The sequence below is a fragment of the Hippoglossus stenolepis genome, chromosome 11 (assembly GCF_022539355.2).
Source record: "Hippoglossus stenolepis isolate QCI-W04-F060 chromosome 11, HSTE1.2, whole genome shotgun sequence".
Taxonomy (NCBI): Eukaryota; Metazoa; Chordata; class Actinopteri; order Pleuronectiformes; family Pleuronectidae; genus Hippoglossus; species Hippoglossus stenolepis.
In genome coordinates, this window is record NC_061493.1 from 13,318,866 (window position 1) to 13,339,633 (window position 20,768).

Consider the following 20,768-nt stretch of genomic DNA (forward strand, 5'->3'; position numbering starts at 1 on the left):
TGCTCATCTACACTAAAGAAACACTGCTCAGGTAGTAAGTGTGAATATATGCTCATGGCTTTGTCTTGCCACTCGGAAATTATTGGTCTGATCCTCTGTTTGATTTCACTGAAGAAGAAGTCAACAATCAGTGTGCATAAATCCTTTGCCGTGTCCGAGGATATGTCATATTTGGCCAAACTCTGAGTCAAGCTCGGTTTACTACGAACCAAGTTGTTGAAGTCCATCATAATGTCAGACAAGTCCACTGGAGGAAATTCCGACAGTTCAGCGATCAGTTTGAATCTGGATGTGGACATGGTGAGTCTGTGGTTTGATTTTAATATTTATCTGTTTGTGCTTTTACATCAAGGTGCTTCACCACCATCTACTGTGTGTCTCTTCAACACTCAGACATCAAAGTACAGTAAGAGTAGTGGCTTCAAAGTAAAGGACAAATCAAAAGGTAAAGAGAAGTTAGGAGATTGGTGGAGCAGTCAGGAAGAAGAGGCAGATCCAGTGGATGGCAGTAATGCACCTTGCTGTTGGTTGCCATCTGCCAATAAACCGAACAGAAAAAGAAAAAGAAAATCTCACTAGCAGAGTGGATTTAGGAGGGGAAGAATGGGGAGCGAGCAGGTCGTCAATCAAAAATATTTATGCAGCATGCCTTACATTTGTACTAGACTACGGTTTTATCACTTATGGTTCAGCAGGTCAAACATTGTTAAATTTGCTAAGCAGGCACTAAATCATGAAGATGCCATGGACATTTCACTTAGTAAATCAGAAGCAAAAACAATAATCAAAGGAAACATTATTAAAGAATGGCAGCATAGCTGGGATGTAGCTCACACAGGGAGAAACATTTATGTCGCAGGAAGTGAGCACAGTGAGGACAGCAGAAAGGAGCAGCACAGAGGAGGACATCTTGACTAGGCTGAGGACACGACATACTTGACTCAATAATACACTGCACTTAATAAACAGGCATCCAACAGGATTATGTGATTACTGCCAAATAGAGGAGTCAGTGGAGCATGTAATGCTTCACTGTTATAAGTATGTTAGAGAACGAGAAAAGCTAAAGAGGGAAATTGCAAAGCATGGAGTGGATAACTGAGCTTGGAAATAGTATTTACCATTGGAATAGGGGGTATGCTCCATTATCTGAGGGAGACAGGATTGGACAAATACGCTCCAACACAGTAGGTTGCCATTCACCATTAGACCATAGGAAGAAGAAGTGGAGCTCCAGGTAGTTTTCTTAAATCTGCTCATCTTCACAGGATATAAGTCAGAGTTCATTTAAAAGAAAATGTGTAACTCCTTACATTCAATCACTTTCTTTTCTCAGAGGGCAAACCTCATACAATATTGAGGCAGGACTTCCCGACCTAGTGGATCATTTGCAGAAACTATTGGTTTTTTTTAAAAAGTACCACGTTATTTCTCAAACTGTATGTTATGTAACGTGGTGAGGGATTTTCTGTAAGTGTAATATATTTGAATTTGTATATTTTTTAGCTAGCTAGCCACTGAAGCTACTGTTAATGCTTGCCCTAAATTTGTTGAAAGCATTAAATATAACTTGATGGCTTCTCGCTTTTTACTCCATGATTTTGTGCATGAAATTAACATTATACTTCTCATTACGTCTGTTTCTGTGTGTATTGTAAGTTAGCTAGCGTTGGCTTACAGTATTTGTAGTTCTATCAACACAGTGTTGCCAACCGTCCATTAAATACAGAATCATTCCACAATTGGAACGATTCCAACTGATGCATTCCATATGCGTTTAATACGGAACGACAAAAATAACTTATTTTGTCATTTGATTTTCAATTTAATTACAAGGAAAATGGGCTTTTAGATGCAACAGGAGATCACCAAGGATTCAACCTTTTGGATTTCCTGTAGCACTGTAACCTCAGTGTTTTCGTCTGCCATTGTACTCATATCTAGTCTGTTTTGTCTCATCTAATCAAATCAGTGCAGAGCCTCAGGTCGTCCTAATGACATTAGGTTGGGCAGATGGCTGAAAGATGTGCACTCATGACTTGACTTGAACGGATTTGTCTGCTGTTATATCTTACTAAACCACTAAAACCTTGATAAGACGACTGATGAGTCAAATTATCCACTTCAATGTACAGCCTCTTCTAAAAGTACGATTTCCTCAGGGTATCATTTGCAACACCTTATTCTACCACATCAATCAGTAACCCCAAACACCACAACTTTACAGTTAAATAGTTACAATAGGTTTTATTCATCTTCATAGCTTCTTCCAAGTTATGTAAATATAAAAATTATTCAGAAATCATACCAAGACATAATTTCCCAATGTTATTTTCACAACAGTGATGATTTTAAGTGTTGCATTTTCTACATGGCTAAGCTACTTAATGAATAGAATAGTTAAAATTCTACATATGGCTCAGTGGTACAAATAACACAACTGTTTTATTCACATAGATCAAATATATGCAACGAGTTAAAGACTATGAGAATCATTAATAAATTTATCCTCTTGGATCTACTGGTGTCAACTGGATGAATTCTGCGATCGTCTGAATGGTACAAAAAAAGGACAGAATGGCCGGCACTGTTGCCATGGATCCCACTCTGGCGTCAGGGGCGGGATGTCTCGGAGGGACATCATGAAGAGTGATGGGAGCATCCAGTCTGTGCTAGCAGTTTTCCTACTTTCAGCGCAGACCTTCATAAACATCACTTCACAGCCCAGTGAGAAACCCACCTCGAACCTAGAGAGGCAGAGAGAGAAGGTGATCTCATGCACACAGCACTGACATGAAGTATGTCTCACTGGTGAGGAAAAACATTACGAGTTAAAAAGTTGACTGCGTAGTTTCAAAGTATTTCTTTGGTGAAAGCAGTGGCATGAACACTACTCACATGGAGGGGATTTTAGCTCCAGCCAGGACTTGAGGAGTAGGGTTAGGAGTGGTGGTGGGTGTCCATGTGGACGTTCATCTTCATCTCGTTGTCCAGGATTTGCACAAGCTGCTGCATGGAGGGCAGCTGACCTGACTCCAGTTTTGACCACACTGGCACATCTACAGAAAGACAATACTCACATCACTGCAATTCACTGTTTATGTTGCTTTGTCACACAACTTTATTCATATTACAATGATAATTTTTTGTAACACTTGTTTGCAGCCATAATGTTGTTCTGAGTGTAATAACAGTGGGGAAAAGCACTGGGCTCAGTCAATAAACAATGATGTGAATCACACTCACCATTCAGTGTGATTTCAAAAGCTCCTGTAGACATTAACTGGTTTTCGATCATATTGCTGAAGAAGAACACCATCATGCAGGCATATATCTGAAAGAAGCATGAGAGAAATATCAGAAAGTGCCACATAAAAAAATAGTTTCCCAAGCTTTTTACTGGCTGTTGTTTTTCCACTTGTTTCCTCCATATCTTTAAAACCTTTAAAATCACTTCAACACTGAGGACAAAGACCACTGGAATGAACATGCTGCACTATTTACAGGTCAACATGAAGCTGCTTTAAGAACCTTTGAATGGATAAGCTACAACTACAAATGAGGTACAGTCAGAGATAAACTCCATCCTACTTGTGCGATCTAGTGGTTACAAATCTGGTAGTTAAAGTCGGTTACTCCACATCAGACACTGAAATGTATGTAAATCTTTGTATCTTTTTTCTGAGCAGTTTGGTTTTAATGAGTTGTTTGATGCTATAAAAAAAATGGATCATGATTGACAGATGAGATTGAAATGCAATTGGTCCGGATGCATCGGTGGGACCTCGATATCGGAGCTCCGCTTCCCGATCACTACTGCGCAGACTCTGGTTATCTATCTTAGCTTCATTTTTATTCAGTTGAAGATGGTGTCAATTTTTACAGTCATTACTTTTTTTTCTCCATCTGACATGCAAATGGAGCTTAAAGCCCTCATACTCTTTTGGCTCTACGGACATATTCCAATTTAAGGTTTCCTGGTACCAGATTTACATCTGACTTGTTGCCTTGTGTTTATTGTATGTTTCTTTTTCTCTGCAGTTTGCAGGATCGTCAGAAACAAAACAGATTTGTGTACGTGTGGCGTAGGCAGACCATCTCGCACAGATGTATTCTTATTGACTGAGGATATTAGGGGGAAGCATATTATGAGCCCTAAACCAGTAAAGGTGACCGGATTGCTTTCCTCAAATTATTTGGTTTATTGATAGCTGTCAGGATGTAAATAAAGTTTCATGAAATTTTACCATCAAGTCATGTTCCTGTGTGATATCTGTGGGGATTACCTGCATGTTCAGCAGCATCATACTGACTCCATACATATTCAAATTACAGTGCTCTTCCATAGGTTCATAGCTCCACCTGTATTTCCAGGAAACCTTACCTTATTCCCCTGGCCCCACTCCCAGATGCCTGGAGCTTGCATACCAAGGAGGGCAAATGGATCCCTACCGATGATAATCAGCCCAATCACCAGCAGTTTGAATATAGACAGGAAGGAAGAAATGTGTCTGAGGGAAGAAAGAAAAAGAAACTGGCTCTTAATACAATTTCCAACACTGCAAACTTGCTATATACACCTGTTGAATGTGCCTTCGACCTTGTGCTGAGATTGTTAAAATAGAGCCCTGTGTATCACAGCAATCCTTTGATTTTGTGGTCCACGGTTTTCTGACCTGTATCTGAAAAATGGGGTCCATTATCAATAATGTCATAACAATGACAAGAACTTAACTTTAACACTTTATATTTATCAAGCTGCAATACAGAACCTGCATTGTGTTCACTCCGGTGTAAATACCTTTAACATGTGTAACTGGCTGAACTACCACCAGTCAGTGAACAAGGCTTAATCTTCCAGAGACAGCAAAAATTCACCGGCTACAGTTTTGGATGCCAAGGGTGCGATACAGTCTCCTTTCTTTGATGAAACTATTCTCTGGAGAGTATATTAATAGTTCAATAAACATGTCAACTGATGAGGACCTCAGGGTCTCAGTGGCATTGCCAAACCATTAATTACAGCACCTGGGACCTGTGCACAAACCTCTGATTCAAATACAAGCCACTGACTTCATCACATTAAAACTACACTGTGTGTGTTGCGCTGTGACTGTGGGCGGGTATATATAGAAAGATCGATTCCTCCTTTTTATGAATCGATATCTGATCATTAAAATGCAGATTGATTTTAAAATCAGAGAATGGATTTTCAAACGGAGCCCTAAAAATGTATCACATAAAATATCGACTGTATAACTGAAAAGTGAACACAACTTTACACAGCTCAAAGTGAAAGATCCTTCAATTGATTAAGTTGTAATGTTTTTAGTACTTTGTCTGAGAGTTAACTTTGTAACAAGGGTTGTTGGACTAAACTGCAATCATTTGAACAGGGTGTATCTAATAAGTTGATAACTAAGCAGCCATATTGACACAATATACAAAGATCCAAATCTAAATAAATGTTGGCGATGGCTTAAATAACACACTACGAGATCAATAACAACTCATATGAATTGCACAACGCAACCACCACTTTAAAACATGCTTTAATAAAGCTGGAATAATCAACTTGTAACAAGGCAGACAATCTCCCACTCTCTTACCTATAGACGGGAATAGGAAGATAGTTCTCCCCTTCGATGCGGATGTCTGGGTACCGCTGGTACAAGGCCTGCATGTACTCCTCAAACACCCGCTTGTACCCTCAGGAAATGCTGTGGGAAGACGAGCACACAGTTAGAAAGACATGCACTGGGACAAAGGCGACAACAACACACTGATCTGAAGGCTACATTGTGAGCTCAGCCTTGACATCTGAATTACAATCTATAGAAAAGTGGTGGGGAACGTCTGGCCTCTGGTCTGTATGCAGCCCGCAAGACAGTTTGATCCGGCCAGCGAGGCAATTCATGAATACCCAAACACAAATAAAGAACAAACTAAGACAACAATTACTTTTTCCCTGAGACAATAGAAAATAACATGAAAAGGTAGTGTCAGGTGACCGGATGGACCCCTCCAGCTGTATGCTTCGAAGATAAATGGACAAACAATAATGTTTTTTGTGGAAGTGAAAGACAAGCCAGTGTTCCTAGTTTGTGGAGAGGCGCACGCTGTAATGAAAAATGCACATCTCGAGCATCACTACAGCTCCAAACATGCTAAACTGGATGAATGCAAGGACTATTTTCTGCTGGGAAATAATGAACACTCTTAGGCGGCTTGCTGCCGCTGTGGAGTTACTAGAACCCAACAAAGTAAAATTGTTCCCAAGTGTCATCTTGTCACGAAGAACAGTTGCAGAACAGATTACTGATATAGCAGCAGATTGAAAAAATTGAAAGATATGGCAAGAAATTTCCAGTTTCTCTCTTTGGCCTGTGATGAAACAACAGACATTAAAAACAACGCTCAACTAGCCATTTTTGTCCTTGAGATTACTGCCGAGTTTGAGAAGAGGGAGGATGGCACTAACAAAAGGTGAGGATTTGTTTGAGCAAGTTATTTCGGCCATTAAGTCATTTGAGTTACCCTTAGACAAGTTAAATAGGTTTGCCACAGGTGGAGCCTCAGCAGCGGTTTGGCAGCAAAAGGGATTAAATGCATTTATCAAAACAGAAATGAGCCGTCTCGGTCTTTATCCACACGATTTTGTTGTAAGCCACTGTATCATACATCAAGAGAGCCTGTGTGCACGTTCCCTGGAGATTAACAGTGTAATGGCAACTGTCGTTTCCACCATAAATTTCGTCAAAAGCAGAGGACTAAACAGCCACCAGTTCAAGGAGCTACTACGTGAGCAGAGTATAGAGATTTGGTTTATAATTGCGAAGTGCGCTGGCTGAGTCACACAGATATGCTCGCACAGTTTTACAAACGGAGGGAAGAAGTGAAACAGTTCATGGAGATGAAGGGAAAACCTGGAGTGACAGCACAGATGGACAGATACCTTAGGGTAAATATAGTGATTTTATGTTGTGATTAAACGGAGTTTTATTTAACAGGCATAACCTGTCAAACTAGAATGTTAGTTATATAAAATAATTCGAGACACACAGAGCACTGACCTGGGATTTGAAATAGCCTTAATATCGGTACAACACATCAGACGACTGTAACGGGGTTTAACAATAACTAGCATTATGTTTATTATTATTGTTTGACTATTCTGAGAAGAAGGCAGGACTTAAACTATCACATAAGTAGGTAATACGACGAAGTAGGTAATATTGACAGCGGAGCTGAGAGGCTGTGTCTAAAAATCTTCACGAGAAAGTCTAAAAATCTGAACTTCTCGGTAATATACCCTTCCTGCCCTGTGTTTCAACAGTAGCCGAGTCATTCCGCTAATAACTAACTGGGAAAGGCTCCTTCTCCTCTAGCCAACATGCTAACACGAGCTAACCCCCTGCTAGTAAGCTGCTACTGATCTTTACGGCCTGCGGTGCTGTTAGCCGGAGAGTTGCGCTAGCCGGCGATGATGACTCGCCATCTTTCCGCTCAGTTCGCCTCACCAGATCTGAAACTTGAGCAGGGGCCCCGTGGCGAACTGCATCTTCATCTTCTTCACGCCGCTGCTGTCACCAGACGTGGCGCAGCACAGCGAGAAAGCTCCCAGAGCGAGGAGCAAGAACCGCGGCCACTTCATCTCCATCCGTTCCGGCGTTTGTTTCCTGGATCCTCGGCTCGGGCGGACAGAGGGGGGCGGGGGGTGTTAATCTGTACATGTCTCTGATTGGTTCCTCTCCTTCCTCTGCCTCTGATCTTGTGTTGTAGACACAATCGGTACCAACATCTACCGCCCCCTATCGGTTTGGCTGTTCAACTGACCTGGTGTAAAGGGAATGTCTGTAGTTTAGTGGTCAGTTTAAAACCCCTTTTCTAACACTTTGTAATAACGTCATTTATATCTTCTGTTCAGTTTGTTGGCAGGTGGCAACCAACAGCAAGGTGCATTACTGCATCCACTGGATCTGCCTCTTCTTCCTGACTGCTCCACCAATCTCCTTCCTTCTCTTTCCCTTGTGATTTGTCCTTTACTTTGAAGCCACTCCTCTGACTGTACTATGATCTCTGACGTTATATTCTTCAGGACTATGTTGAGTGTTGAAGAGAGGAGAAGGCTATATAGAAGACACATTAGATGGCTGTGAAGCACCTTGACACCTTGAAAAGCACAAACAGATAAATGATTTAAGAGATCGATGGAAATTTATTTTATTACATTTAAATAGACAGAATCCTTTGGTCGTACAAATTCTTATTTCATATCATATATCCATTTAGGTTCTTAAATTTACATTTAAAAACAAAAGGAAATCAAAAAGTTAATCAGATAAAATGCTACATAATAACTCTCCATAAACCTTATTTTTTTATAAAGTCTATTTGTTTTCAAATGACGGTTGATGGCAGATGTAATTTCATAACTAATCCGGGTAGGGGCGGTATAGTATCTCCGGTACAAGACCATAAAAGAAGAAGGGAGCACACGAGCGCATTACGTAGACCAATCATATTCTTAAAAACCCGGAAATAACGCAGGTTTGAATCTTGGGCGGCGTTTGCGTTGATTCCGGAAGGTAAGTTTAAAAATATAATGTCGTTACTAACAAACACAGAAAAGAGGGACTCGCTTTCAAATGTTTGCTTTTAGGGTTATTGACGAGAAAAGGACTTAAACAGCGACACACTAGCTGGAGCGAGTTAAGAAGACGTTCACGTTCATTTCTCCGTTCCAGCAGCCAAGATGGAGACGAGTCTGTCCAAGCTTCTTGTTGGTTTGTCTGTACAAATCAGCCGGAGTGACGGTGAGCGGATAATTTCAACTTGCTATCATTTGAATGCTAACTGATTAACTTCATGGGGACTCACCGTGTTTTTGTAAATTAGGTCGAGTGCATCTGGCAACGGTGAAATCCGTTGATGCCGCTAAGTCCACGGTGATGGTCGAGTGGTACGAGAGGAACATCTGCCGAGGGAAGGAGGTCAGCGAGTCCATAAAAACAAAATCACCCCTTAAAAGTTCCCCTCTGAAATATCCTCCATGTTGAATGTTTAATGAACCTGACATCTAATCTACGAATTTCTCCTGCTGTAGGTCGAAGTGAGCGATTTGTGTGAACTCAACCCGGAGCTCTCGGATCACGTCCACACTGTCACCAGCAAAGCTGCTGATCCTCCAGCTCTTGCTCCAGAGAAGGTGAACCTCACTTTTCCACCTAACAAGCAAAGCCAGCAGCTTGTCACTGTAAACCGGTTCAACTGTATTATTACAAACAATTATTTAGTCCTGCGCTACACCCTTGTTTTTGTCAGTGGCAAAGTAATGCCAATTACAATTGAATGTTATAGGTTGTTGCATTGTAATAATCATAAAAATAAAATAATAAACAATAAAAATGAAGGGTGCCCTGGAAGGGGTTGAGTACCGTTCACATTTGAACCGGTGCAGGTACTTGGAATTGGGTACCTGTACCTAATGGTACTTTACTCTCTCTGTATAACAGAAAAAAAATGTCTGCCCAGGGTTTTTCCTGCATCTAGAATTACGAGGTGTCTGCCTCCATCAAATTGAGTTTGGCCCGAGTTGATTACTATAAAAGAATTGTGTAGCTTCTGTATGATAGTCCCAGAACTTGAGGGAGAGGTAACGGCCCACACACACACACCCAGACTCCACTGCTCGCCCCTCTCTCTTACTCTTACTCACTCACACAGACTCAGCTGTCTTCTCTGATCCGCCACAGTTTAAACGTTGATTTGTTTGAAATGACGCCACAGTATCAACACTGATCACCACATAATGATCCATACTTGAACTATGAAATAGTGGGTATGCATGAAAAAAGTAATTGTACTCATTGTTTTGGTTCATAAACACGAGTAGAATATTAGTCCTGAATGGAAGCAAAAGGTTAAAGCTGTCTAGTGTTTTGCTTTGAATGCTGGTAATATGAAAACTTCATCTGTTTGCGTCTCTTCCACAGAAGTACGAGGGTCGACTGCGCTCGTCCAGGATTCCGGCCCCCCCCTCCTGTATGTAAATTATTCGAAACAGTTTTGTCTGTAGAGACTTACCACATTCACTGTTCTGTCACTTAACGGCCTGTTTCCTTCCAAAAGCCTCTGCCCCAGCTGTCACCAAGGTTGAAGAGTCAGGTCGGCAAGGCATGCATGTTCCTCTCTGAAGCAAATCAGTTGTATTTTCTAATCTTTCCTTTGATAAAGGGATTTGGGGAGTAAGTTCAAAAACCCACAATTCTGGGAGAGCTGATCTCTGCTCAGACTAGGGCTGGGCAATAACACAATATCAATCATAATTGCTATATAACTTTCATCAATAGCATTACAATAAAAGTTCAATTTCTATTGATGTAATGCTTATACATTGTGCAAACACAGTGAGGAGCGATGACACAGAATAATTGATCTACCATTGATTTGAAATGTTGTCACATTTATCGTGATAATTATCAATCTTGACTAATATGAACATTTTATCTTGATACAAGTTTTGGCCTTATCGCCCAGCCCTAGCTCCGACCTCTGGTTACAAGAAAATCTTAATTTTTTTGGTTAGTGGCACAGGGATACATATCGACAAATTCTGGGCACATAGCACTCTGTCATTCTGAGTTTGTTTCTGGTTGGGAAGAAAGATCACACACTGGATAGGCAGGACTAAAAAAAAAAAGAGTGCTCTGTATCGTCACTGTTAACAGGGGTACAGCATTTGTACGAGTGTTTATCCATTTAGGACACAGCTGGCTTTGATGATGCATTACTCTCCTTTTTGATTGTCTAACATTGGCTGATGGTAACATTATTAAACTTCAGTAAGTAATATTTTCATGTGCAAATATAAGCTGACATTACTTAATCATTTACACTAATTTGGCTTCCACTTTTCTGTTGCTGTTTTTATCACTCCAAGCTGGCTCCTCCGACAGTGATGGTACAGTTGAACTTTCCGTTGTGCAGGGGTTTGATCCCAGTTCTAGCAAAGCTTGATGATACTTGCTGTCAGACAATGACACCATCTGTATGGCAGCTGATTGACTTTTATTTCTCTTTCACTTTTAGTTGCCATTCGGTCTCAAGCCAGGCAGACGTGCATGTTCCAGGCCCCGGCCGCAGCAGCAGCAGCAGCAGCAGCAGCAGCAGCAGCACCACCAATCACAACCACTCAGACTTCTCAGGGAATCCCGGAGACGCTCCAACCCGATCTCCCCACATCATCTGTCCTTACAAATTCTGGTTGGTAGTAATCCTCTGAAATGATCTCTGAAAAAGAAATTCACAAATTAGATCTTTTTCAAGAACAAATATATCCACGAAACTTATATTATTGGTCAGGGAAGAACCCATTCAATTTTGGTGCATATCCAGATATTGGTTTCAATTGTGTTTTTCAACATTTTCACCATTTTCCTAGGGATTAATGGATCTTCATTACAAAAATCTAGCATATTTAAGAGACTGATATCAATGACTTTGTGTATTCGGTGCAGCTTGGTTGGATTTAAGGGGACTGTTGGGCCTCAGTGGTGGTATGCGCTCTACCATTTCAGTTGTCAGTCACATTGTACTAGATTTTCAGGTTTTGTCCAACATGTGCAACTTCTTTATGCTTGCTTTATTTGTTTAGTAATTTTGAAATATTTATCCTCTTTATAATCTCAAGTGCATTCTTCTGCCTCATTTAGTGACTTCTAATCAGCAGCGTAGGAAGAAGGAGACTGCATCAGCACAATCAACACCTTTTGCCCGTGAGAGCGTAAAAGAAAATGATGAACTGGAAAAAATGCCTCCTCCACCGGTCGTCAAAGGTCAGAGACAAATTATACACCAACATGATATCATGTGCATCCCCTGAATTACACCGAACTATAGACGTATCCTACACAGAGAGAATGCTCTACACATTCATGTCACGATTGAAACCTTCCATGCTTATTGTTGACAAAATCATTTGCTGATTTTCACAATATGAGGAACATTGTTGTTTTCTGATTACATTATGTTGAATATTATAATAGTGGCAATGAAATGTGATGTCATTAAAATAAAAGTGGTTATCATCTTCATGCACTCCAGTCAGGAGAAAGTCTGTGGCTCCCCAGGAGTTGCACAAAGGCAACAAAAGACTGTCTTGTGTTGTAAAGCCCCCTGAAATGCAGACCAAGAAAGGAAAGGTGGGAATTTTTTTATTCATTCTGGTGTTTTGTAAAATTGTAAAAGTAACTTGATTAGATATTTTAGTTACTATGAGTAAATTCCCATCTTATATTTAACATTCCTTTTTGTTTCTTGTTCAGTTTGGTGAGGCTAATCGACCAAATCAAAAGTTCTTTGAGATGATCCAAATCTTCAGAGAGACCCTGGAAATAACCCCCATATCAACCACTGACCTGGTAAGTTTGGACTCTGGAACTAGGACCCTGTTCAAACCTGATATTGACATCAACCCGGAGTGATCCAATCAGTAGTTTATTGTGGTGTTTATTTCTGTGAGTTAATGGTTAAATGTTCCCTCTGTATGAACTGAAAAAATATTTTCTCAGGACGTGTTATTCTGTTTTGGATAGGAAACTTTATTATAACTGTCAGCGCACAGCGGCGTACATTTTATACGTTCTTCTGGTATAGATACAGTTATTTAAGAAAAAACGCAGTGTTAGTGGAGTCAGATTTTCTCCACACCGTGGTTCTCCTTTCCTAACTCCTAACGGCTTCTCCTTCACATCTTTCCTTGACCTCATTGACGTATTCCATCGGGGTCAAGGAATAGTGGTTAGGAAAGGAGATTATTTGGACTGAACGCACCCTTGATCGCAACTGGTCACAGGAGACGCATTCAGGATGCATTTTAATGCCACGTCTAAAGTATGAACTCCACGCGGTCCATTTGTGATCGATCGCTCAGGACGGTTGTTGGTACCAGTTCTGAACTGGGCCTAAGTGGCATGTATGAAGATGTATACCAGTGGTTTGTTTGACGCCTCTTCATAAAGCACCTCTTGTGTTTTTACAGATTGAAGCTCACAGGATTTGTGTGTGCGTTCGCAAGCGACCCCTGAACAAGCAAGGTAAACTGCATCAGTGTCACTACACAGAAAGTGACTCATTCAGTCGTCCCTACTACACTCATTTGACAGAGCTGATGCTTTCTGTTAATCAGACGAGCTGCTTACACAGGCCTTTCAAAATGCAGCTGACCTACAACTCCATATTGTGCCTGAAAGGATCCTCTGTTTATGCAGTACCATTCCGAGATAAAGGATTCATTAATGTGCCATCTTGCCCTAAAATGCTAATCATGCAATTTTTCTTAATGTTGTCTTTGACATTTTTGTGTGTTCAGAGATCAATAAGAAGGAGATCGATGTGGTGTCTGTACCTGGGAAAGGTACGGTGTTGGTCCACGAGCCAAAACAGAAGGTGGACCTCACCAAGTACTTGGAAAACCAAGTCTTTCACTTTGACTACTCGTTTGACGAGACCGCCGCCAACGACCTGGTCTACAAGTAATTAGCTAATTTGCCCTTAATTTGGATATGAGTGCAGGTTTACTTGAGAGGTAATTTATGTCATTTGCCAGTTTCTTATGAAGAATGTTCCCCTGGACAACACGATTTTTAAAGCCTCTCGAGTTTTTGGTCCACTTAAATGGATCGATAAGCCTGGGACAGAATAATTCATTCATATATGATTGTGTGTGTGAGCATATGTACCTCTTGACCAGTTTCTGACATTTTGATTTTCTTTTTATTGTCTTGAGGCTCACTGCCAAACCTCTGGTGCAGTCCATTTTCGAAGGTTGCATGGCAACATGTTTTGCCTATGGCCAGACGGGAAGTGGGAAAACCCATGTAAGTTTTGTTTGGGGTTGAGTTGTCTGGAATCAGTGTTTTTGTCTTAGATGGAAGTAAAAAAACATTTTGATGTGGTTTTAATGAAAAATTACTGGATGCCAATAATTTGAGGATATAGTATTTGCTACGTTTCCTCAAAATGCAAACCTCTAAACTATGCGCAAAATTTGTATTTATTCTTTCTGATTTCCTTTTTTTCTCTCTAGACGATGGGAGGTGATTTCACAGGGAAGCAGCAGGACAGTGCCAAAGGGGTCTACGCCTTGGCAGGTACAATCCTCAGATTTCCACAGAACTAGAAGTAAACTTGTTTGGTTAGGGACTATGATGATTATGGTTCTGCCCATTGAACAGTTTGTGGTAAGAAAAAAAGATTGGTCATCTGGGTTTTTACATTGGGGTCACACAAAAGGATTAAATAATGAGCAATTGTCCATTTTATCCACATTATTTGTATACGTCTCCCTAATTCAGATTATGTGTACCATTGTTAATCCATTCTTCAAACTACATAAGATTCCGAATTTTCTGTAAGTGCCCCTAAAACGAGAACTTGCTTGACTCTCCTTTAGCCCACGATGTTTTCGCCTATCTCAACCACAGGCGGTACACTAACCTGGATGTCTCTGCCTACGTCAGCTTCTTTGAGATTTACAATGGCAAAGTATACAAAAACCTCTTCTTCTGCCTCCCTGAGCACATTTAAACGGAACAAGTCTGCTTATTCAAGTTAGTATTTAATCATAATATACTTTTTTGACTTAGGTGTATGACCTGCTGAACAAGAAGGCAAAGCTCCGAGTTATGGAAGATGACCGACAGCAGGTTCAGGTTGTGGGCCTTGAGGAGGTCTACGTGAACGCGGCAGAAGAAGTCATCAAGATTATACAGACAGGCAGTGCCTGCAGGTACTAATGTGATAAGAACATTTCATTTGCAACCTCTGCTTCTATAAAATAATGTAATAAATGCTTAAAACTGTGACCTGGTAGTTAATTCACCACAGCAAACAAAAATGGAACAGTGACATTGCTGCTTTCCCTGTTCATCTTGTTCTGCTTTCTTTCCAGAACATCAGGCCAGACCTCAGCCAACGCCAACTCATCCCGCTCTCACGCCATCCTCCAGATTGTGCTACGACGAAACAACCGCGCTTCCACTCTACACGGCAAATTTTCACTGGTTGATTTAGCCGGCAACGAGCGTGGTACAGATGTCAGCAGCAACGACCGCAGCACTTTGGTTGAGACTGCAGAGATCAACCGCAGCCTGCTGGCTCTCAAGGTAGACTGTCGCATGTACTCATCAGATCATAAGTAACTAAGTACAAAGTGAGAAAAGTCTCTTTTTTCCCCCTTGCCCCTCAGCTGCAGATGAATTAACTGTTCTGCCAAATTGTGACTGTAAAGTGTAAAATGCTCAATCCATGGAAGTCCAACTGTCCAAATATTAAATAATGCATGCACAGCACCTAAAAGGATGCCCTTGTGTCCACTTATGTGTCCTGTAGGAATGCATCCGTTCACTGGGGAAGAACAGCGATCACATTCCTTTCCGGATGAGCACTTTGACCAAGGTCCTCAGGGACTCCTTCATCGGAGAGAAGTCCAGGACCTGCATGGTACGTAAAACACAAACACTTTGAAACTTACAGTTTGGCATCTGGTGCATAGTGGTCTTATTACATTGCAGTAGATGATGCAGATGCACAAACTTTAATTCAACTATGCTATTAATGTATGTGTCTGGTTTTGTTGCATAGATTGCCATGGTGTCTCCAGGCATGGCTTCATGTGAATACTCAATGAACACACTACGCTACGCTGACAGGTACATATTTAATGCAATGAATCTAATGATGTTTGAGTTTGTTCCAAATAGTTTATTTTATTTTTATTTTAACGGTCTAAACATGTATGAAAAGACCCCAAATGAAAAGTATAAGGGGACTACTTGATCACTATATCTGAATTTAAACAGCATTTGTATAGGAACAATTCTATCTCAAGCGTTTTGGTCCATTTAAATGGTTGATCACTATATCTGGCTTCCTCTGTATTATGAAAAAAATATTATGCCTGTGAAGCTCAAAACGTTTTCCCCTCTTCTGCAGAGTGAAGGAACTGAATGGCAATACCAAAGCCCGTCCAGCAGCTAAGGCACAAGAGCCAATTAACAGCTCCTCTGATGAGGTCAGCAAACACAAGATGAGGACAACATCACAACTCATATTGATTGTATTTACAACTTGCGAAACATTTGCTGTTGTCTTTTGTGTATCATAGGAATCTGTTGTGGAAACCGTTGTCTACGATGCCATATCCCAGGTGGCAGATCTGGAGGAGAAGGTTCATGCGGAGCTCCAGGTAGTTGTCTTAAATCTGCTCATCTTTACAGAATACAAGTTGGAGTTAATTTCAAAGAAACTGTCTGTGTAACTCCTTGCATTTCAATCACATTCTTTTCTCAGAGGTCAAATGAACTCATGAAGTCGATGGAGCAAACCTCGTACAACATCGAGGCAGGACTTCCCGACCTGGTGGATTGTGCGCAGACATTATTGGGTTTGTTTCTTTTACTTTGGGTTTGATTGGCTGGTATTAACTGAACTAAATATACTGTACTGGTGAATATTACACATCCAGTGTCAGCATTAGGAGCAGACTCCTAGTTGTGTCTAAAACATTCACATCAGGTGATATTTTTTTAATTTTAAATTTGATTTGTGAAAAACCTGAAAGTTTACCTTAAAGTATGTTAACTACAACAAACCACATTTTTTTTACAATGTGGTGGTGTAGATGAAGTGACACAAGCTGCTTGACATTGCTCATGAAGTTCATTAACAAACCTGTGAGCTGCATGCTGGCTCAGGGGAGACACAAAAGAAACTTTATTCTGGCCAGGTTAAATATCAGAAAGTGCTATGGCAAAACTACTACAAACATGAAGAATGAAAATCTGGGTGGATGTTCGTGCTTTACATTTACTTATCCAGTCTTATCTGTCATTCACAGAAACAGTCCTGGCTTTGCAGTCGGCTGTGGATCAGGAGAGAATGGCGAGGCTTAATCACTGAGCTGAAGCTGGAAAACCCCATGCCATGTTTTTTTTTTTTTATCAGTTCTATGTTGATGCAGGTCTTTTCGGTTTTAATGTATTAAACACTGTATTAAATCAAATTTGTTCAAACACTAATTCATTAAATATATCTTTTCAAAAGCTACTTTGGAAACTACTGCCATGTATTGTTGGATGCTGCAGTTTTGGCTGTGGATGTTTTATTGGATTACCTGGACCGATTCCACCAGCAGATACTAGTACCCACAACCCGCTGAGAAAATGTGGTATGGGTATAATTAAGTAATTTAAGTGAAATTTAGTCCAGACTTTATGCAACTAGACCTATGACACAATAGAAGATCTGCTGTGTGCGCTACAGGAGGAGGTTGGAGGACACAGCTGTCACCTAACTAATCGGTTAACCAATGTAAGTGACACAAAAAACAACGGTTTAAAGTAGAAATTTAGGATATTTTATGAGGAGTCGGCACACTTGGTAACGCTGGAAGGAAACGATGGATTGCACAAATCAGTTTACAGAGCACATTATAAATGCAGCAGACTTGAGCATACCAAAAAGAACAACGGACAGTGGGGGTGCTGTGGAAAAGTTATTTAAGAAACGAAAGTCTATTTACACTTTTGGCCTAAAAATATGCAACAAAGTTAGAAATTGAATAGATTCAAGAATAGAGAGTGACTGCATTTGTGTGAATCAGGCAGATGGTAGTAAAGTGTAGCTTAAGTACTTTTCTGTAAATTCTACTGTTCAGAGTATTTTTAATGCAGAATACCTGTTCTTTTCTGGAGTTGATTTCTAGATTACTTGCATAAGAATTACTGTGATTATATTTGGATACATTATCATGCTACCTTAATTTGTAACATGCAATCATTGGCATGTCAGCTGATTTTGGATCTGCAAGTTATCCTACCCCAGCCACACTTCCACATGGCATTGTTAGAAGCAGCATAATGGCTAAAGCTACATCAGGAGTAAAGATTTGGAATAGGGCTATCAGCTAATATTTACAGGGAAGTCGTCTGCAGTCGGTACATCAGAGAGTAGTACATGTTTCTGTTGCTGAATCTGTTGTGGGTAATAGAAAATTCGAGAGTAACTGGTATACACAAATAGAAGCAATAAAACTTTGATTTATGTATCGTGGTAAACTTCTGCTCCCAAATATTGTGAATCTCAAAATTACACTTTAGAACAGTTTTTCAAAAAGGATTGGAAATCATTTGTTAACGGTGCAAGGAGAGAATACAAAATGTAATGTCATATAGTTAGAATAACTTCTGAGGATGCAACACAAAATATTAAAAGTAAAACAAGTGATGACTGCTCAGTTTTAAGCAGGACATAGTGTGAATATCCTTACTATGACATTACAGTAGTTATGGTCACTCAGTGTTTCATCACCCAGAAGCGTTACCATAAACATACAGAGACTCAAACATTACATGAATCTCTGATGAGCAAACGGTAACAAAGTTTGTTCTCAAAGACTTCACCTATTTTCTCTTGATGACTGATGTTGACAGGTTTGTGGAGGCGTCATTGTGCCCTCCTGTGGCTCAAATCTGCCACTGTGGTCTCCACTGCATCTGACTCTGACTGGACATGACCTGACTCTGAAAGCCAGAAGAAAAGAAATGACAAAAATGTCATAATTTTTTACTATTAGTCATACAACAGTAAATTAAAGATGTTCCAAACTGAATGTAAGGACCATTATCAGGACCTGTTAAAAGCTCAAATAAATTGTTTCATCCACCTCAGCCTGTTGTCTAGTACTATCTCTGGCTTGTATACTCTGCCAAAGATGGTTTGTGGAGAGTATGATGGTACATGTAAGAGTATAGTAGTGTTTGTGTAAGCGTATACTGGTGTGCAGTGTGTGTGAGTATAATGCTGTGTGTATAACCAAGTATGAATTATCTCATGTGGCGTCTCATAGTTTTCCTCTAATATAAGATGACTTATTTAATAATGCATTTTATATCATTTTAAATGTCACCATTTTACATGTGATCAAAAATTCCACTAATACTAGACTACATATGATTTTTTTTAAATCACAAATATGACATAACATATTTTTTTTAAATATAATCTAGCATATGATAAAATATTGAATTCACATCACACAGCCCTGTTATTATTCCGTATTCACATCCTGTGACTTGACACTTCTAACTTCAGACGACAGGGGCGCTGTTTCCCGTCCGGTCTCTGGTTTGGTGCAAGTTCTGCTAAACTCTGATCCGTTAAGCCGACTGCACTTCATCCATGTGACCGCAGGAATCCTGTGTATGTCCACGGGCTCCCTTCCCTCCCTGCACCCCACTGCCAGCCAGGCACAACAGTTTAGTCCCCCCCCCATGACATCAACAGCCAGGGACAGCTGGAGAATGACCCATAATGCAGTTCAGCCTCTCCTTCAGTGTGGGAGGCTTCTCGCTTCCCCCCTTCTCTCTCTCTCTCTCTCTCTCTCTCTCTCTCTCTCTCTCTTTTTCCCTTGCCCCGCTCCTCGGTTCCACACCCTCTCTGTCTCCAACCCTCCCCGCTACACACAAGCTGGACTTATGTATACACATTCCCCACAAGTGAACGCTGACACATGACAAATCAAAGGTCTAATAAACAGCTTGTGCTGAATAATTCCCCCAGCCCCCCCACCGCCGCCAAAGGATGAAAAATAAACAGATCCTCGTCAGCCAGGCCATTTGGTGGGTCTGTCTGCCGGTGACTGGGTGGCCCAAGGCTGCTCGGTGTGAGGCCTGGGATGGAGCCACAACTGTTTCCCGTGAGCAGCCCAACCCCCAGAGCCTCTCCACAACTGGCTTGGTGGGTGGCATTCCCCTCCTGCTTCCTTTCTTCTCGTCCACCCACAGCTCCTGCGCTCTCGCCTCTCTCCCCTTCAGCGCTCTCCGCTTCAGGCAACCCGCTCCGCCCGTCCTCCCAGCCTCGCCGCCTCGCCGCCTGCAGTGGACGAGGAGAGATTATACGTTCCTCAGCTTGTGTCTGCTGCATTAAAAAAAAAAACTGTTTTCTTGGCCGCGTGTTTACTTGGTGCTGACTGCGTGTCGCTGTGCATGTGCGTCTGCTGATGGATGGCATCAGCTGTCATCACGTTGTTTAAATCACCTAAAAGCTTTAGCCTCACATGCTGTGTTGCAGGAGTTATCTTCGCCTGATTGCATGTCCAGAAAACACGTGATGGTTACAAGCAACATGTGAAAGCTGCATATTTTCTCCAGTGTTAACTTAAAAGCTTTTAATCATGTTTTTTTTTACATCTCTTTTTTGAAATCACATAGAAGTTACATAAAACATCCTGTTTTAAATCAGAGCTGTGGATGACTTGATCCTTACATGTTGTTTAAATACCTTGAACATCTGTTATTTGTCTCTTTATAAGTAACCGTGAGAGCTTTATTGTTTTCAAGAAAATGTTGTCAGAATTTCTTGAAGTTCACTCAAAAATTTCTTGAAGTTCACTCAGTGATTATTTGCAATGATCTGGAATCATTGCACCGTGGGAATCATCAGTTTATTAGTTCAGCTTGAGAGAAACCCTCCGGGACGGTTCTCTCCCTCACACACACTCTGTGCATCCCAGCGGACAAACAGCTCCGTTACTCACTTGTTTGCTCGTGCACCTCCTCCTGCCCCCATATTCTTTTCCATCTGTCCAAATGCATACTCTCTCAATGTAAAGAAAATTGGCAGAGGCCGCGGCTCTGTTCCCCTATACAGACTAAATAAACACACATGGATACACTACGTGTGCTGAACACACGTACAAACCACCC

General features: G+C 40.9%; 2 protein-coding genes across 5 annotated transcripts; one reads left to right on the top strand and one right to left on the bottom strand.

The window, feature by feature from the left end:
- Nucleotides 1–2,232: 2,232 nt before the first annotated feature.
- LOC118118050 (thioredoxin reductase-like selenoprotein T1a) lies at nt 2,233–7,715 on the bottom strand. Its single transcript, XM_035170849.2, has 6 exons — nt 7,521–7,715; nt 5,610–5,720; nt 4,385–4,511; nt 3,247–3,334; nt 2,899–3,059; nt 2,233–2,747 (listed from the first exon to the last, which is right to left on the bottom strand). The coding sequence occupies exons 1-5, from the start codon at nt 7,658–7,660 to the stop codon at nt 2,941–2,943; spliced, it is 585 nt and encodes a 194-aa protein (XP_035026740.1). The 5' UTR covers nt 7,661–7,715; the 3' UTR covers nt 2,233–2,747; nt 2,899–2,940.
- A 769-nt stretch (nt 7,716–8,484) lies between these two features.
- On the top strand, nt 8,485–17,109 carry kif2c (kinesin family member 2C). 4 transcript variants are annotated; one of them, XM_035170847.2, is made up of 23 exons: nt 8,485–8,588; nt 8,748–8,816; nt 8,899–8,993; nt 9,107–9,208; nt 9,996–10,044; nt 10,132–10,167; nt 11,092–11,265; nt 11,715–11,837; nt 12,106–12,203; nt 12,327–12,422; nt 13,043–13,097; nt 13,373–13,535; nt 13,790–13,880; nt 14,090–14,153; nt 14,456–14,547; nt 14,649–14,791; nt 14,954–15,167; nt 15,394–15,504; nt 15,646–15,713; nt 15,997–16,075; nt 16,169–16,249; nt 16,354–16,447; nt 16,901–17,109. In XM_035170847.2, exons 2-23 carry the CDS (start codon nt 8,756–8,758, stop codon nt 16,960–16,962), a joined length of 2,151 nt encoding a protein of 716 aa, XP_035026738.2. In that variant the 5' UTR covers nt 8,485–8,588; nt 8,748–8,755; the 3' UTR covers nt 16,963–17,109. The 4 variants fall into 4 exon arrangements, with proteins under 4 accessions (XP_035026738.2, XP_035026739.2, XP_047198086.1 ...); XM_047342130.1 differs by having other exon boundaries at nt 8,516–8,588; nt 8,751–8,816; XM_047342131.1 differs by having other exon boundaries at nt 8,519–8,588; nt 8,663–8,816.
- The last annotated feature ends 3,659 nt before the right edge of the window (nt 17,110–20,768 follow it).

Bases quoted from the DNA above. Each gene is read 5' to 3' on its own strand.
- kif2c (XM_035170847.2), top strand. From the start codon at position 8,756: ATGGAGACGAGTCTGTCCAAGCTTCTTGTTGGTTTGTCTGTACAAATC. The intron at 8,817-8,898 runs GTGAGCGGATAA...TTTGTAAATTAG, and splicing joins ACAAATCAGCCGGAGTGACG to GTCGAGTGCATCTGGCAACG. The intron at 14,792-14,953 runs GTACTAATGTGA...CTTTCTTTCCAG, and splicing joins CAGACAGGCAGTGCCTGCAG to AACATCAGGCCAGACCTCAG.